At 46.0% G+C, this 19,678-nt stretch overlaps 1 protein-coding gene across 2 annotated transcripts in view; it reads right to left on the bottom strand.

Moving 5' to 3' along the window:
- Positions 1 to 19,678, bottom strand: part of LOC309567592 (protein MTSS 1-like) — a 233,830-nt gene that overhangs the window by 21,605 nt on the left and 192,547 nt on the right. For both annotated transcript variants that reach the window (XM_082272986.1, XM_082272987.1), the window contains exon 10: positions 4,739 to 4,850. In XM_082272986.1, coding sequence (XP_082129112.1) covers positions 4,739 to 4,850 — 112 coding nt within the window. The remainder of the gene's footprint in view (positions 1 to 4,738; positions 4,851 to 19,678) is intronic.

Raw genomic sequence — 19,678 nt, 5'->3', positions numbered from 1 at the left:
ATTCCTATCTATAGAGAGCTCTGTGTGTTTAATCACCAGTGCATGTGAGATCGGTATGAATTGGACGTAGAAAGGAGGGCTGAATCATAACTGCAGCATGAACGATGAAAGATCAAGCGTGTTTCACCTTCATCGAGGCCAAATGTCTGTTATCAGACCTGGAATGATTAAAGTCCAAGTTTAATCTGCTTATATTTTACTTTCCTTGGTTCCTCCTTTCTCCACTCATCAGCACGCTAATGACATTTTTAACCACTTAAGCCCCAGAAGATTTTACCCCCTTCCTGACCAGGGCCTATTTTGCGATTCGGCACTGCGTGATTTTAACGGACAATTGCGTGGTCGTGCGACGCTGTACCCAAATGAAATTGATGTCTTTTTTTTTTTCCACAAACAGAGCTTTCTTTTGGTGGTATTTGATCATCTGTGCGATTTTTTGATCATGCTCTATAAACAAAAAAAGAGCGACAATTTTGCAAAAATAACAATATTTTTCACATTTTTTTATATGAAATTTCCCCCAAAAAATGGAAAAATTTAAAATTTTTTAACATTTTAGGACAATTTTTTTTTCTGCTACATTATGTTTGGTAAAAAAAAAAAATCGCAAAAAGCGTATTTTGATTGGTTTGCGCAAAAGTTATTGCGTTTACTAACTAAGGGAAAGATTTATATCATTTTTGTTGTTTTTTTTTTTAACGAGTAATGGCGGCGATCTGCAATTTTTTTTGCGGGACTGCAACATTGCGGCGGACAGATCGGACCCTTGACTGACATTTTTGACACTTTTGGGGTTACCAGTGACATTACTACAGAAATCAGTGCTATACATATGCACTGTTACTGTAAAAATGACACTGGCAGGGATGGGGGTTAACTTTATTGGAGAAGGAGGGGTTAAGTGTGTCCCTAGGGGCGTGATTCTAACTGTGATTGGATGTGGCTTTTCATGTAACAGCAGAGATCTATGGTCCTACATAGCAGGACCGTATGATCTCTGCTGTTACACAAGGGAGAATGACAGGTGGCTTCGTTTACATTAGCCGCCTGCCCTTCTCCTGGTGTAACCGACGATCGCGAGTGACCAGCGGACATCGGGTCTGCCGGTCACACGCGCGGGGGGGTCTGTGAGTGAGCAGCAGCGTGCCTCCGGCGGCGCGCGCTCGCTCCCTAGAGCCTCACAGGCTAGCGACGTAGTACTACGTCGCTGTGCCTGTGAGGGGCTGACCGCCGCAGTAAATATACTATGGGCGGTCGGCAAGTGGTTAAATAGAAAGGTTTTCCCCTACATACCCAGTTGTATCATATCTGGGTCTCTGTACTTATCTCCGCAATGCAGGCAGATCATGGCTGGTGGGAGAGAACAGCAGGGTGCTGCACATAGTTGAATGAAAATATCATACCACCCCGCCTAAGGACTGCTCTAAAGAGCACTCAGTCCTGATGCAAGCAGTGGGCTGGCTCTTGGGAGGAGTTCTGCAAATATCAAAGTGCCCTAGTAGGTAAGTGTGTTTCTAGGTGGGTTACATTTGCAGGCATACTTCCCTAGGTCAGTGTTTCTCAACTCCGGTCCTCAGGGCACACTAACAGGCCAGATTTTAAGTATTACCTTGGGGAGATGCAGACTAGACTCCTGCAATCACTGAGCAGAAAATTATATCACCTGTGATGTATTTCAGTTTTCTTGCAAACCTGGCCTGTAAGGGCTCTTTCACACAGACGGACCGTTCAGATCCGCCTTCCAGTTTTTTTGGCGGATCTTAACGTATGCCCCATGCATCTCTATGGGGCATTGGATGTCAGCGGAGACATGTCTCCGCTGACACCCGATCCGTCAAATCTGGACGGATGGAAACCCTATTTTTGACCGATGGTCCGTTCCCATCCGATTCCCCCATAGAGATGTATGGGGAACTGACAGCTGTGTCTCCGCACACGGCGCGGAGAACAACTGTCATCCTCCTGCTCAGCGGGGGATCGGCGGATCCATCCCCCGCTGAGATAAACGGAGTCCGTCCAACGAACGGACAGTGTGAAAGAGCCCTTGGTGTGCCCTGAGGACCGGAGTTGAGAAACCCTGCCCTAGGTAATGCCCACACATGATGCGGAGCCTCTATGTTTGAAAGAGCTGAAATCCAAGGAATAAAAAGCGGTGGGTCAGGGGCAGCCAAGGCTGGGGAGGAAAGGCCTAGACCGGCATGGGTGTCAACCTGTGGCCCTCCAGCTGTTTTCGGAACTACAAGTCCCATGAGGCAATGCAAAGCTGACAGTTACAAGCATGACTCCCAAAAGCAGAGGCATGATGGGACTTGTTTTTTTTTTTTTTTTTTTTTAAAAGCCCGTAGAGTGTGAAACACACTCAAAAGACTTCACCCGGTGCATAAAAAGTGCACACACGCAAACGTGAACACACAAAAACTGCACAGGGTGTGCGAAAATGGTCTGGCCTCCGAAGAGGTTGGACCTATACCTTGATCCCCCGGGGCGCAAGACTCCTGACAGGGACTGAGGTACTTCCTATGGTTTGCCTGGCCGAAACCTGGCAAACACCGTTCTCCAGGGGGACTGGAGACAGCCCTCCCCAAGTACTGGGTGGGGCTCCCCCGAAGGGAGACCCCATGAGAGAGGGCGAACGAAGCCAAAAGGCCATGTCCACCCCCTCCCAAGACTTTCAAGGTAGGCCCAGAGACCCACACCGTACTCGTCGTGCAGAGGAAGAAAAAGGTGATAGTGAAGTGACAAAACACTACAAAGAAAAAGCACACACAAACAAAAAGGTGGGGAAGGGGAAGTGGGGAGGTGAATTAGTGCCTTTGTGAAAATACAAAGGCAGGCCTTCCGGCCGAAATAAAAATTCCTCTGGTCGAAGCCAAAAGGCCTTGCCCAAGAGGCAGGTGCTTAAAAAAGTGAGCGTAGGTGCAGTGACCATGGTGCCGAAAAACTCAAGGCGAGCTGCCCCTCACCAGTGAGAATTAAGGCACCCCTGGGCTGCCACCCCAGGGGCACATACACTACGGGCTTTCTCTACCCCGGCCCAAAGGCCAGACCGAGTGTAGCCCTATCCTACCAGGAGGCATCAGAACTTTGGACAGCTTAGGGAGAACCTGCCTTCAACTGGGGACAAGCCTTTTGCAAGGCCAGATTCAACCCAGGAGGAAAGGCTCCCCCACCGCCGCCGCCGTTCCTTACCAATCACATCCAGGAGCAGTACTAACTGGTCACGGTACAACCCAGTTTTCTCGCTCCCTTCAAACTGGTAGGGGCGGACCCATTCAAATCAGGAGGCAATGGACCCCTCCGGCTTTCTCTGATGTGGCTTACTTCCCAGTCCCCCGGTTGTTCCGGAGCGCCCTGGTTCATTTCGGCCCCCACCGATACTAACCATCAGGTTCCATACCAACTGATAAGAACAGATACTACACTTGATCTTAGCCAAAAGATGGGACTTGTAGTTCAGCAACAGCTGGAGGGCCACAGGTTGGCCACCCATGGCAGAGGATGCCGGATGTCCTCCAGCCAGGATGTGAGATGGGCTCTATCTGACTTGCTGCAGCTTTCAATGAAGGCTGTGAGAAGCTCACAGTGTACAGTGAAATTAGAGTTAAGCTGGATACACACTATACAATTCTCATTAGATTTTTCCTTTAGATTTACCAAAATCATATAATATGAGGTCAAACTTAAACACTTTATATTTGTATGCAATCAGGCAGGCCCTTGCACTACATAGTTAAAGGTAAATCTAAAGGAAATCTAACAACAAAAGTAGCATAGTGTGTATCCAGCTTAAGCTATTTCAGTGCAGGAGAGAAGCCTGTACAACTGGGCAAGACGGAAGGGAAGGTTGGGGTTCAGCTTTAAAGTGGTTATATGAAATATGAACAAAGCATACTATAGTGCAGGGATATGCAAACTGTGGCCCTCCAGATTTTGCAGAACTTCAAGTTCCATGATGCATAGCAAGATTCTGACAGCCACAAGCATGAAACCCAAAGGCATGATGGGACTTGTAGTTTTGCAACAGCTGGAGGGCCAAAGTTTGCATATCCCTGCTATAGTGTGTAATTGTCTCAATCCAGAGCACTAAGTGTTTGTCTGCTGCCCTATTGCCCCCTGCTATCAGCAGGAGTAATTTCTGACAAGTTTTCCTGACACTAAGAGAAAAAAAATGTCAGGAGAGGAATCCCCAGCACACAGCCTGTGATTGAGAGCCCCAGCTCTGTTTCCTGTGTGAAGGGGGTGTGTCCCTTTCCTTTAATCAGCTCTCCTCACTGAGCTCAGCAGAGTGTAATTTTAGCTTTCTGCCCTCTGCTTTCTGACAGCTCAGGCAAGATTTGCAAATTCTGGACTTTGAATGGATGTAGAGAAGTGCTCCAGATAAACAGGTACAACTTAAGTAGGAGGATTTGTTTAATCTTGGAGGTCAGTCACTTCACTGGGTATATGTAAGGGTTCACAACCACTTTAACTGAATGGGGACAAACCACTGGAAAAGTGATGCAAACCCTAACTGAATGACATTTAGCTTTGTGTTATAAACCATTTCTGTTTTTTTTTCTAATAACATTTTTTATTTAACATCCTTTGTTGCATCAGTGATGCCAAATCTCCAGCAGTCACTTTGTCTACATGCACTCCAGCGATAGCTGCATGGCATTTCTCAGGACGGGTTTCCTGATGGTGACAACAGTGGACTAGAATTGCTATTCTGACAACTATAAAGTTATCAGACTCTTACCTGGAACATGGTCTCCAGCATTATGGTAGACGGGGGACGAATATGAAGGGCTTCTATGGAGCTTGAGATTGAGTCCATAGATGGAACATGCCTCATCGATCCATGTAGATAGCTAATGGGGGGGAAGCACAAAAAATTATAAGTCACATGACCTTACACCAATTATTATAAAAGCATAACTGACATTGCCCACTAAGCTTTTATAAAGAAATTATAATTAAAATATTTTTTTGTGTTTTTTTAAAGGGTGAGTTCACCTTTGCACAAAAATTGAGGTCACCTAAAAGTATCTTGGCCACCTCTACAGACCCCGCTGCACATCGCGGCCATGATGCCCCATGCTGCTGGTGTAAGCAGTCTGTATACCGCAATACATAGCCCCGGAGTGAGTATGAATCAAAATTCTTGCAATGGGGAGGGCTCATTAGTCAATGCAGTCACGTGACTGTGCTGACCAACGAGAAGCACATCTTAGGCTGCTTCTTCTGGTAAGATGTCCATAAAGAAAGAAGCACTTCTCATTGGTCAGCTTGGTCATGCTGACCATTGAGCACTTACTAGCATTATGATCATAATGAGCATTATGATGCCTAACCACTCAAGTATGTATGTGTATTGCAGTATATGGACCTCTTCACTGGCAGCATGGAGTATCATGGCCATTATGTGTTGTGGGGTCCTGGATGGGTGGCCAGGATACGCATGGAGTATCATGGCCATTATGTGTAATGGAGTCCTGGATGGGTGGCCAGAATACGCATGGAGTATCATGGGCATTATGTGTAATGGAGTCCTGGATGGGTGGCCAGGATACGCATGGAGTATCATGGCCATTATGTGTAATTGGGTCCTGGATGGGTGGCCAGGATACGCATGGAGTATCATGGCCATTATGTGTAGTGGGGTCCTGGATGGGTGGCCAGAATACGCATGGAGTATCATGGCCATTATGTGTAATGGAGTCCTGGATGGGTGGCCAGGATACGCATGGAGTATCATGGCCATTATGTGTAATGGGGTCCTGGATGGGTGGCCAGGATATGCATGGAGTATCATGGCCATTATGTGTAGTGGGGTCCTGGATGGGTGGCCAGGATATGCATGGAGTATCATGGCCATTATGTGTAGTGGGGTCCTGGATGGGTGGCCAGGATATGCATGGAGTATCATGGCCATTATGTGTAGTGGGGTCCTGGATGGGTGGCCAGGATATGCATGGAGTATCATGGCCATTATGTGTAATGGAGTCCTGGATGGGTGGCCAGGATACGCATGGAGTATCATGGCCATTATGTGTAGTGGGGTCCTGGATGGGTGGCCAGGATACGCATGGAGTATCATGGCCATTATGTGTAGTGGGGTCCTGGATGGGTGGCCAGGATACGCATGGAGTATCATGGCCATTATGTGTAGTGGGGTCCTGGATGGGTGGCCAGGATACGCATGGAGTATCATGGCCATTATGTGTAGTGGGGTCCTGGATGGGTGGCCAGGATACGCATGGAGTATCATGGCCATTATGTGTAGTGGGGTCCTGGATGGGTGGCCAGGATATGCATGGAGTATCATGGCCATTATGTGTAATGGAGTCCTGGATGGGTGGCCAGGATACGCATGGAGTATCATGGCCATTATGTGTAGAGGGGTCCTGGATGGGTGGCCAGGATATGCATGGAGTATCATGGTCATTATGTGTAGTAGGGTCCTGGATGGGTGGCCAGGATACGCATGGAGTATCATGGCCATTATGTGTAGAGGGGTCCTGGATGGGTGGCCAGGATATGCATGGAGTATCATGGTCATTATGTGTAGTAGGGTCCTGGATGGGTGGCCAGGATACGCATGGAGTATCATGGCCATTATGTGTAGTGGGGTCCTGGATGGGTGGCCAGGATACTTGGCATTAGTTCACCTTCTCATTTTTCATGAAAAGCTGAACTTACACATTATTGCAGACCACATGCCCTAACCACTTTACACAGATGAATCAATTCGGCATTCAATGGATGCTAAAATGTTAGGACACTCAACATCATTATCGGATAGTCGTGTGATGTTTATGGTAATTAATCTCCCTCATTATCTCAGCTATGCAAACTGAAATCTCTGCAGTCATGGAAGATGGCCATCCACATCCCCCCCATGTACATCAACAACCTCACCTGCAGAGATCGCCCCAAATTGTCCTCCCGCTCCTCCCAAGACCTCCTATCTCCCTTGTTACCTCCTCCCGGAATTCTCCAGAGCCTCTCCCATCTTCTGGAACTCCCTGCCCCAGAATGTCCGGTCAGCTCCTACCCTGTCTACCTTTAGACGATCCCTGATAACTCACTTATTCAGGGATGCTATTGCTGAGAGAGTTAATTCTGGTTCTGAAAGAAAGGTGTCCGAACACGCAGTGCATCGCAGTTTGTTGTGTATGGGGCTGTGTAGCCAGAGATTGGACTGGGTGCCAATGCTGAACCGTGTCCACAGTCAAAAGCCCCTACAATGGGCACATGGACCATGAGGCACAATGGGCACACGAGGCACAATGGGCACAAGCCCCTACATTAGACCTGGACCACGAAGCAATGGAAGAAGGTGGCCCGGTCTGAGGAATTCAAGAATGGTTTGAGGAACATGACGACGGGATGTTGATTTGACCTCAAAATTCTCCAGATCCTAATCCAACCGAGCATCTGTTGGATGTGCTGGAAAAACAAGTCCGACCCATGGAGGCCCCACCTCACAACTTACAGGACTTAAAATATAACTAAGGGCAAAACTTTTTCTTTAGTTTTGGATAGAGTGGAGAGGGAATTCGAACACCTGCCAGTTTTTATTGCGGTCTGTATCCCCATTAGGGAGACTCACCCTCTCTGTTTGTCCTGTTTACCATTATCATGAAAGTAAAAGAAAATCCCAAATTTTGGGTTGCCCCCAGAAAAGTAATAGAGGGAAAATCTTCCAATGGGGACATTAGTTCTGGTGACCTGGGGGTCCCCAAGAAATTTCCTTGATTTGCAGGGATTTTCTATCACTTCCGGTTTAGCTATGGGACAGGAAGTGAAGGAAAATCTATGCAATGGGACACAGATGGAGGAAAAAAAATAAATCTGACGGGTTATAAAGTTTTGTCCATAGTTCTAATTTAAAGGATCTGCTACTGATGGCTTGGTGCCAGATACCATATCATAGCTTCAGAGGTCCATGATTTGACGGGTAATGGTGGGTGGTCATAATGTTATAACACTTTACTTTGCATGCCAATATGAAAATATAATTGATAGGTCAATTCTAAAGGGTAATCTAAGTGGACAGTGGTAGCCTGCATTGTGCTCTTCTCTGTCATAAGTAGAAACCTCAAATTATCCTGCTGCGGTCTCCTGAATGTAAAATATCCTACAAGGATTGTGATCGTTGTAACAGCCATAGCAGGTGGGCGGAGCTGGGGACTCTGCTGCAGCCCATGGCACATATTAGAAGCAATGATGATGATGACGATGTAATCCGCCACCTCCCACCAAAATATCAGTTACTTTGGCTGTATTAGGAACTAGCTGCCTCTCACCAACGGCACATACATCTGACATGGGTGACAATGCCCTCAGTGTAATACATCCCCACTGATCCCTAACAAGGGTACCTTTGATGGAACAAATCCTGGGAATCCTCCAACAATGGATTATTATTCCATACAGTGAAACACCTTTTCTATCGGAATGTAAAAGTAGCCGGCACCAGGGAACGAGTGAAACTGGATAGCAAAGCAAAACTACACATAGAGATGACCTATAGTAACCTCCATTAATTGGGTAATGTAAGCTACCTCTTCTGCAGAGAGGCGGAGGGATGCCGGGTAATGAAGAGATATTGATAGCAGTGTAAAGTTACAGAGGAGTCTATGGTGAAAAGCTCTGCTGATGTAACTCTATCCAGTGTGCAATAGCTGCTGACGGGACACAAACGAGCGATCATGCCAGAAAAACTTTGGTTTACAAGTGCAAGCACAATACCTGAACTGTCCACTAGATGGCACTCCTATTCTGAAGCTTTGGGTATATAAATCTACCTGCTGATCTGGTAGAAGGAGATTTGCCAATTCCAGCACAGCTCTACATACTAGATAATGTAATTCCATTGCAATGCCAAACTATAGCTAGGAATACAGACTAAAACATTAATTGGTAACATATTATGCAACCAAACACCAATTCTAGTTTAAAGCTGAAGCTCAAGATCAGCAAATGTCATCCAAATATTCTTCCTCGACTCTGCTGCCTTATAATTTTTTGGGGGGGAGCCCTGAGCTCTTCTTTTAGTCGGCATGTTTTAAAGCATTAAACCCTTCCCAACCAGCTCTCCATTAACAAGGTCTTTAAGCATGGGGTGCAGGATGAACTGCCCAATTACGTGACCACTGTGATTAGTGGTCAGATGATCGGGAGCTGGTCCTGCGGATCATTACTAGACTGGGAGCTGTCTAGGTCAGCTCGTCCACTGTGCTGGGGGCTTGTAGTGAGTGCTCTCTCAGCAAAGAGACCTCTGCCACCCATGGATGTGCGGTGTGTGGATGTTAAAGTGTGTTACCTGGATGTCAAGAGGTTATGTTTTGAACATTTTTCTGCTTGCATTGACAAAACTTCCCCAACTGCAGCTGAAACGACTGCCCCCACCAGAGGCTGCAGTTAAAGATTACGGTGATCTCTAAGAGAGCAGAGGTCTCTATACTGCAGTGTGACATACCAAACCTTGCATTTTTGCTAAAAATCTAATTTGTGTGGGTGTGTTTGCGTAGGCACAGCAGTCCATTTACTTGAATGGGGGGATGTAACTGCGGAAAAAAAGTCCCTGACCCTTTAACCCCTTGGCGCCGATTCCCATTGGCCCTTTAAGGGGTTTGAATTGCTGGGAGGCGGGGTGGGGCTTATGGCCATGTGACCACTGTGAATGGCTGTCACATGACCTGAGAATCCGGAGCTTTCTGTGAGCCTGCGGTCACTGTGCCGGGAGCGCACAGGGAGCGCTTTCAGCACAGCTTTGTTGGTGCTATTACACGCAAACATGAGGCCGCATGGAGCCAAGGCCCAGGTGCCAAAAGGCTGCATATTTGCTTGCGCTCGGCGCCAACAGGTTAAAAATGCCGCCACATGGGACTGCATAGTGTTGCGGTACCATGCGCCTTAGTGCGCATGAAAATTAATGGCACCCCCACGAGTCTGCTAAGTAGTAGTGTGTTTTGTGATCATGCGTGTGTTCCGTAGCCTAAACCCAAGTCAGTTATGTTTGGTTTGCTAAATTACAGTTCGTGTGGTGTGGTTGAACAAAAAAAAAAAAAAAGACACGTCCATCTAATTTAATCAATAAAACAGGGGTCTTCAAACTATGGCCCTCCAGTTGTTCAGGAACTACAATTCCCATCATGCCTAGTCATGTCTGTGAATGTCAGAGTTTTACAATGGGTCATGTAGTTCCGCAACACCTGGAGGGCCGTCGTTTGAAGATCCCTGCAATAAAAGGAAGAAAAAGAGGAAGGCAAAAACTGGATTTTTGTAAGAACTTACTGTAAAACCCTTTTCTCTGAAGTCCATTGACAGACGCAGCTCTTATGCTTCTTATACCATTGGGTTATGCTGCTCCTACAGAAGTAGTACTAGGCAGGAAAAAAAACAGATTACCACGCCTATGGGGGCTGTCCCTATAGGCATAACCCCACACAACCTGCTCCAGCATACCAGTTTCGTTATAAGCAGTGAGAAGACGACACAAACCATCCCCATAACAGAGGGGCAGGTCCTGCGTCTATCAATGGACTTCAGAGAAAAGGATTTTACAGTAAGTTCTTGCAAAAATCCAGTTTTCTCTATCGTCCATTGACAGACGCAGCTCTTATGTTTCCATTGGAACGTCCCAAAGCAGTGTAGGCATGAGGGGTGGGAAGAACGCAAACCAAATCGTTAACATAAACTGGTATGCTGGAGCAGGCTGTGTGGGGTTATGCTTATAGGGACAGCTCCCGTAGGCGTGGTAAACCGTTTTCCTGCCTAGTACTACTCCTGCAGGGGGCAGCATAACCCAATGGTATAAGAAGCATAAGAGCTGCGTCTGTCAATGGACGATAGAGAAAAACACCAGCAAAGCATGATCCAATTTGCTCCAGCAGGGGAAATTACTGTGCATCATAAAGAAAAAAAAATAAAACGCTATCTTTATTTGCATCTCGGTGGTGCTGACCTCCAACAGCCTCTTTCAGCCTATTCCTCTCTACATGGGCTCCAGCAATGGTTGCATGGCATTTCCCAGGCTGGTTTTCCGATAATGACAACAAGGGACCATGCCTATGTATTCTCAGTTGGATATCTGTTTTAAAGGGTGACAACGCAGGAGAACAATTTGGATAAGAAGGATCAGGTGTTGTCAGCCTATAACAGGAATTGCCTGAACAAGAACTTTCATGGCAGGATCACCAGGCATTACGTTATTGAAAGCTGCAGATTTATAAATAATAAAAATGACTTCTGGAATGACATTACTATGTTAAAGCAAATACAAGATCTTAGTAGTTGGGTTTCCATCTATTTAAAGGCGTAATTCGAAGGCGCGTTTCTCTTTCGCCCTAAAAGACGGTAATAATTTTCTGTATAATATACAGGGATGTCTGTACAATTTTTAAGCAGAGAAGCACATCTAGACTGGTTAAGGCCCTACGTACTCTGGTTTTCTGTTCAGTATGACCTTGTCCCTGCACACAGACACACATTATCATCTCCTGCAGAATCCCAGTCTCTCGTCTCAGGCCCTGAGGGAGTTTGGAAATAGTCCTCTATTATAAACAGTCTGTAGGTTTCCTCACTAATCCTAACCGCAAGGAGGGAAAAAAAAAAAAAAAAACCTGACAAATCCTGCAGAGCTGGGGAATCCTTAAATGGCCATATTAAAACAAGACACTTCTGTCTAACGACTGAATCATCTGTAGCAAAAGAACATCCACCTTGTTAGGACATGGCTGGAGCACAGATTCCTCAATCCAGTGCTGATCAGGACCTTAAAGAAAAAAGGACACCTAATATTCTACTTTTGACTTTGAGCTTGAAGCTGGATGGGAGCTGCATTGTGTGCAATGGCCCTCAATCCCAAAGCAGTGTTGTGTTTTAATGCCTAAAGTTTAGAAAAATAGTCCAACTACTCTTTTGCTTTGTGGGACCGACTGACGTAATATGAACTGAACGAGACTGTCATAAAAGTGTAGAATCCCATTGAGATGCACTCATCGGTAACATTAGACAGGAATCTCTCTTCCTTTTTTACCCTCTGTTCAAGTGGCCAGTAGATAGAAGGATTCAGGAGACAAACTCAATCAATAGCTTGCTTCTCTATTGTCTACTAGGTCTGATATTTCTGCAGTTGAGTAGGAGGACCTTATTGCCAAAGATGAGGAGGAAATGTCCAGAAACTGGCTGGCCTAAGGCCACATGCATGTGACTACACAGGGCTATCCTTCAAAGGGGAGTCTAATGCGGCCTTTCCCAACCTTTTTACCCCAGAGGAACCCTTGAAATAAGTTTCAATTGTCTGGAATTCACTGCAAAAACAAACCCCCTACAGTCATTGGATGGGGGGGGGGGGGGGGGGTGTTAGCGGAAAGAATGCCCCGTACATTGGTGGTTATGGAGACTGCCCCAACATTGGTGGTCAGTGGGGATTCTGGCCCCTGCATTAGTAGTCAGTGAGAAGATCATCCCTTACATTGGTGATCAGTAAAACAGCGCTCCCTACATTGGTGGTCTATTGGAAGAATGTCCCTAACATTGGTGGTCAGTGGAAAAAACATTCCTTACATTGGTGGTCAGTGGGAAAAATGCCCTCTTATATAGGTGGTCAGTGGGAAGAATGCCCCTTACATTGGTGGCCAGTAGAAAGAACACTCCTTACATTGGTTGCCAGTGGAAAGAACACTCCTTACATTGGTGGTCAGTGGGAAAAATGCCCTCTTATATAGGTGGTCAGTGGGAAGAATGCATCTTACATTGGTGGCCAGTGGAAAGAACACTCCTTACATTGGTGGCCAGTGGAAAGAACACTCCTTACATTGGTGGCCAGTGGAAAGAACACTCCTTAGATTGGTGGCCAGTGGAAAGAACACTCCTTAGATTGGTGGCCAGTGGAAAGAACACTCCTTACATTGGTGGCCAGTGGAAAGAACACTCCTTACATTGGTGGTCAGTGGAAAAAACACTCCTTACATTGGTGGTCAGTGGAAAAAACACTCCTTACATTGGTGATCAGTGGGAAAAATGCCCTCTTATATAGGTGGTCAGTGGGAAGAATGCCCCCTTACATTGGTGGCCAGTGAAAAAAAACACCCCTTACATTGGTGGTCAGTGGGAAAAACACTCCTTACATTGGTGGTCAGTGGAAAAAACACTCCTTACATTGGTGATCAGTGGGAAAAATGCCCTCTTATATAGGTGGTCAGTGGGAAGAATGCCCCCTTACATTGGTGGCCAGTGGAAAGAACACTCCTTACATTGGTGGTCAGTGGAAAAAACACTCCTTACATTGGTGGTCAGTGGAAAAAACACTCCTTACATTGGTGATCAGTGGGAAAAATGCCCTCTTATATAGGTGGTCAGTGGGAAGAATGCCCCTTACATTGGTGGCCAGTGAAAAAAAAACACCCCTTACATTGGTGGTCAGTGGGAAAAACACTCCTTACATTGGTGGTCAGTGGAAAAAACACTCCTTACATTGGTGATCAGTGGGAAAAACACTCCTTACATTGGTGGTCAGTGGAAAAAACACTCCTTACATTGGTGGTCAGTGGGAAAAATGCCCTCTTATATAGGTGGTCAGTGGGAAGAATGCCCCTTACATTGGTGGCCAGTGGAAAGAACACTCCTTACATTGGTGGTCAGTGGGAAAAATGCCCTCTTATATTGGGATTTGAACACGGTTTACATATGTGGGCGCGACTTGCGTATGCGTTCGCTTCTGCATGCTAGCTTGGGGGGGCGCTTTAAATTTTTTTTCTTTCTTATTTATTTTACTTTTTATTTTCACACTGTCCCTTTTAAAAAAAAAACATTTTTTATTTGATTTTGATCACTTTTTGATGAAATTTGATCACTTTTATTTCTATTACAAGGAAAGTAAACATCCTTTGTAATAGAAATAAGCATGACAGGGCCTTTTCAATGTGAGATCTGGGTTCAAAAAGACCTCAGATCTCACATTTACACATAAAAGCAATAAAAAAAACAAAAAAAAAAAAACGTAATGTAATTTTTTTTAATTCAAAAAAAAGAAATGGGGCCCTTTAAGGCCATTGGGTGAAAGTGACGTTTGAGGCCGCTACGGTCCTCCAAGGGTATAGAGTCGAGTGGGGGCTATCTTGCCCTCGCTCGACTTCCTGCCCTTTAGTAGAGGGGATCAGATCGTTTTCCCCGATACCGACGGCTCCGGTGAGCAGGGAAAAGGACCGGGAAGCGGCGGGGGGGGGGGGGGGGGGGGGGAATCCACCGACTGGACCATCTTTATGTAAAAGAGGAATGCCAGCTGTGTAAGAAAATACCAGGGTTATGGCAGCTATTTGGTGCCATAACTCTGGTAGCGACATAAATACACGGTGGGCGGTCCGGAAGTAGAAAAAGGCTAAAAGAGATTTTCCTGTATGGGTTCAGACCAGGCAAAAACATTCATCCTGCTTGAATAAAGACATTTTATGCTACAAATGCTGACATTTGGCTCAGAGGGGCTTAAATGCAGGGATTATTTTTCGCATGCTAAGGAGAGAGCATCTTGACCCCGGTTTTCTCACTCTCTCCCCCATGAGCTGTTAGCCTCCGACAAAAGGGTCAGAGCTATTTTTAACAGCTGCAAACAACAGAAAAAAAGTCGGCTCTCCCCCCTTCCATTTGCTCCGTGACTTTCCAAACATCTGTTAAAACTCTTCCCGAGGAAGAGGTCTGCGGGTAATTGGCAGCCAGTCAGACAGCGATGCCATGCGCCTAGATGTGCAGGCTCGTTTCCGAAATAAAATAAAAAAAACTCACTTCACAACAAAAACAAAAGCGCAGCATCGAGAATCCGGGAGAGGGGCAGAGAGTGAAAGGTCGGGGCTTTGTGTTGGAGAAATGTAGAATGACAAAAGGGAGGGGAGCAGACAGAGCCCAATACAAAGTGGGACATACTTCCCTAGATTGACGGACAAAATCTGACTCTTCCCACCAACAATAGTGTTTACTGTTAAAATCGTTTCTTAAGCTGTAAATTTAACCCGTTTTAATGAATATTTAAAGTGTTACTAAACCCAGGTCCTGCATTAACTATATCTGGTCTCCCCAGGAGCCTGCATTCACTATATCTGGTCTCCCCAAGAGCCTGCATTCACTATATCTGGTCTCCCCAGGAGCCTGCATTCACTATATCTGGTCTCCCCAGGGGCCTGCAGTCACTATATCTGGTCTCCCCAGGAGCCTGCAGTCACTATATCTGGTCTCCCCAGGAGCCTGCAGTCACTATATCTGGTCTCCCCAAGAGCCTGCATTCACTATATCTGGTCTCCCCAGGAGCCTGCAGTCACTATATCTGGTCTCCCCAGGAGCCTGAAGTCACTATATCTGGTCTCCCCAGGAGCCTGCATTCACTATATCTGGTCCCCCCAGGAGCCTGCAGTCACTATATCTGGTCTCCCCAGGAGCCTGCAGTCACTATATCTGGTCTCCCCAGGAGCCTGCATTCACTATATCTGTTCCCCCCAGGAGCCTGCAGTCACTATATCTGGTCCCCCCAGGAGCCTGCAGTCACTATATCTGGTCTCCCACAGTACACAGAACATGGAAATGCAATTATTTAGGTAAATATAAACTGCTAAATACCTTTTCTCATTAGCAGTATATAGCAGTCTTGTGACTTCTATCAGTGTCTGGTTCAAGCTTGTAACAGGAGTTTTCATTCTCCTCTGACCATTTAATGAAGCTGCAGAACCTTCTGTCTAGACAGTGCTGATTGGCACTGTGCTGATCACATGCACCCTCCCAAGATAAGAAAAAAAAAAAAAAACACACACACACCAAACTGAGCATGTGCAGCCCCCCCCCCCCCCTCTTGTGACTTCTATCAGTGTCTGGTTCAAGCTTGTAGGAGGAGTTTTCATTCTCCTCTGACTGTCCTATGAAGCTGCAGAACCTTCTGTCTGGACAGTGCTGATTGGCACTGTGCTGATCACATGCACCCTCCCAAGATGAGAAAAAAAAAAAAACACAAACCAAACTGAGCATGTGTGCAGAGTCTCCCCCTCCCCCCACCCCCACTTGTGACTTCTATCAGTGTCTGGTTCAAGCTTGTAGGAGGAGTTATTCTCCTCTGACTGTCCTATGCAGCTGCAGAACCTTCTGTCTGGACAGTGCTGACTGACAGAATCAAACAGCCTTTTTACCTTTGACGTCCTGGACTTTGAGTGGCGATATCTAATTGATGGTTGCAGCTGCAGGCATCATTCAGATATCTTTTTTTTCAGCAGGCAATTCCCTGCAAAGTAAATGCCATCATAGCGGCGCTTTAGCCGCTTGATCGCTCCCCCGACCTTCCCGCAGGTGCTTCTCCAGGCTCGCCCGTGCAATCGTGGAGCCAGAGAACGAATCTGCCAGTGGCAGTGGTTTACCATAGAGCTGACCGCGAACCAGATGGTCCCTGGCCATTTCTATAGCCCTCGGAGGTCAGAAGCGACGTCATGATGTCACTTTCAGTGCCGGCAGAAGTAAACCCTGCAGTTTTTTTTTTTTTTTTTTTCTGGAAAGCAGAGATCGCTTTTTTTTTTTTTTTTTGGGCTCAGGCTTTCCAGCATAGAGGAGAAATGTGGGGACTTGTAGACCCCAGATCTCTCCGTAAAGAGGACCTGTCAAGCCCTATTCCTATTACAAGGGATGTTTACATTCCTTGTAATAGGAATAAAAGTGATAAAAATAAAAAAATGTAAAAGGGAAAGTGTATAAATAAAATAATAAAATAATTTTTAAAGTGCCCCTATCCCCTAGTGCTCACAAACAGAAGCGAACGCATACGTAGGTCGCACCCGCATATGTAAACGGCGTTCATACCACAAGGAGGTATCGCCGTGAACATTGGAGCGAGAGCAATAATTCTTAAGACCTCCTCTGCAACTCTAAATTGGTAACCTGTAAAAAATGTTAAAGCGTTGCCTATGGAGATTCTAAAAGTGGTTGTTAAGCCACTTGTATGACTTTCTATAATCCTCTTTGTTTTCTAAGCCTGTGCGCCTCTATGTGTTTTTTAAAAAAAAGAGCTGTGAATACCTTTTTTCAGTGTGCTGCTCAGCGATCATGTGACTGGCCGGCTCTCTCCTTTCCCCTTCTGACAGCTGCAGGAGACAGGACCGAGATTCCCCTGCTGACGTCACTCGGAAGGAGAGAGGGGAGAGAGAGAGCCAGCCGGTCACATGATCGCAAAGCAGCACAGTGAAATAAGGTATTTACAGCATTTTTTTTTAGAGGCACACATGCTTAGAAAACAAAGAGGATTACATAACATATTAACAGTTATATCAGCTGCAGCAGGAGGAGGGGGCTGACACAGAGTGGACAGGCAGGGATGGGAGGGGGGAGGAGGAGGCAGGAGAGCAGAGAGGAGAGCTGTGGATGAATGAGGCACGTAAACTGACCACGGTGTCGGGGCTCAGCAGCCATGATACACTGTGGTCAGTGTACAGAGTGTAGGGTAGAAACTGGCAGGATCAGTCAGGTTTTTTTAGGTGATAGAAGGGGCCAAATTACACAGCACAGGTACTGGGCTGTTATTTATGCTTTAGGGGAACAGGATCCATGTTTTTATTATTTTAGAGTAACAAACGCATTAAGTACCGCAGTTTGGCGCCATTCCACGAGTGTGCACAATTTTAAATAGGTATCTATTTACTCGGCGTAACATTATCTTTCACATTATACAAAGAAAAATTGGGCTAACTTTAGTGTGACATATAAATTGCATTTTATTCCCTAGGGTTTCTGCAAAAAAAGATTATTATATATATATATATATATATATATATATATATATATATATATATATATATATATAATGTTTGGGAGTTCTGAGTAATTTTCTAGCAAAAAAAAAAAACCCCCTCTGGGCAAGTGTATTCAAATTTTCCTGCCTAGACTACTCCTGATGGGAGGAGCATAAACCCACTCAGCTCATGATGATGAGGCTGCGTCTGTCGACCGATGGTAGAGAAAATGCAGTTTTTGGCTTATCATAAAATCCATTTCTCTGATGTTCATTGACGGACACGGCTCTTCATCTTCTTGACCGTAGGAATCCCAAAGCAGTGTCAAACATGAGGGGTGGGAACAGCAGGAAATACAAACTTCCCCAAGGCTAAACATAGCCAACCAGGTAACTTGGAGCTCAACTGTCAACAATTGGAGCTCACCTGAAAAAAACACCCTCAAATCGAGGACAAGTCCTCTAAACAGCGGCCAAAAGAAGCATCCACAGATGCCAACACATCCACTTTATAAAACTTTGTGAATGTGTGTACAGACGACCAGGTAGCGGTCGTCAAACCTGCATCACTGACGCCTGATTACAGGAAAGCCCAGGAGGCACTAAGCGCCCGATTAGAACGCGCCGTGACAGGGAAAGGAGGAACCTGACCCTTAAAGAAATAAGCCTGAACCACAGTCTAATCAATATAGAAATGGTCGCAGCAGAAGCAGCCAGCCCCTTGCGAGGTCCATCCGTGAGGACAATCAGTGAGTCTGATTTCCTAAAAGACTCTGTAGCTGCCAGGTACACCCTGATCACCTGAACCACATCCAGGGAGTGCAAGGCAACTTCCTTAGGATTCTTAGGCTTGGGACACAGAGAGGGCAACACAATGTCTTCATTCAGATGAAAGTCAGACAACCTACAGAAGGAACGACGGACATGGACGCAGAACCACCTTATCCCTGTGAAACACCAGGTAAGGTGAACGACAAGACAACGCCACCAGCTCTGACACCCTGTGCGCCAAAGTAATGGCCACTAAAAAGGCCACCTTCTGAGAAGACGCAAGACAGAGCCTCCATCATACCCCAGTACTCATTATATACATTCAGAACTGGAGGTGCTGGAGCTGCGTTCCCCCTGGAAAAAAATCCCTCCATACACCACTGTACTCTATAGAACGTCCCCAGAAATGTCTTTTCCTTGTGTGAATTTCTCAGAGCTCTGCACTAAGATACAAGTAACATTTCAGCCCCCCCCCCCCCCCCCCCCAGCAATGGGAATTATCAGTTTTAGTGAGAAGTACTTCTAAAGGGGTGCAGACACTGCAGCTTTTACCAATAGAACACTGAGAGTGCACCAGGTGATTATAATGAACACGGACCCCTCCTACACAGAATCAGTCAGCAAAGGACATGGCGAAACAAACAGCTTTTTCTTCAGAGACGAAAAAGATAAAATCTGCAACAAAGTTTGTGAAAATCCTTGCAGTGTTCATTGCCTGGAGCTACTTCTGTCAGGCCAGGAGACAGGCTCCCTGTAGCAGTCATAGGGAGTTGGACTCTTCCCCAGCTTGACAAACTGTAGGCGTCTCAAAGCTCCTGGCTGGAGCATGCAGACTGTACAGATGGTAAACATATTCTACTCTTTAAAGAGGAACGTTATGCACAACATTAGGTCCTGTTAGATCACTTCAGGCGGGCCCCTTTTTGCAGGTATAGCTATGTAAAACATTAAAAAGAAGTACCTATACTCTTAATAATCCAGTAATACACTGTCTCACCCTGCTTTGCACATGCTCAGATGTTATCTATTTTTTGGCACTGTGCAGAAAATCAGAGCCACTAGAGGCTGATCTGCTGACAGCCTGAAGATTTACTGCTGCTCGAGGGATCTGGGCTTCAGCAAAATGGCAGCCTCCGGCAAAACGAAACAGGAGCAATGCTGGAG

Source organism: Pelophylax lessonae, assembly GCF_965119305.1.
Source record: "Pelophylax lessonae genome assembly, chromosome: 11".
Taxonomy (NCBI): Eukaryota; Metazoa; Chordata; class Amphibia; order Anura; family Ranidae; genus Pelophylax; species Pelophylax lessonae.
Note: the sequence above shows the minus strand (reverse complement) of the source record. Positions and strands in the feature narration are given on the sequence as shown.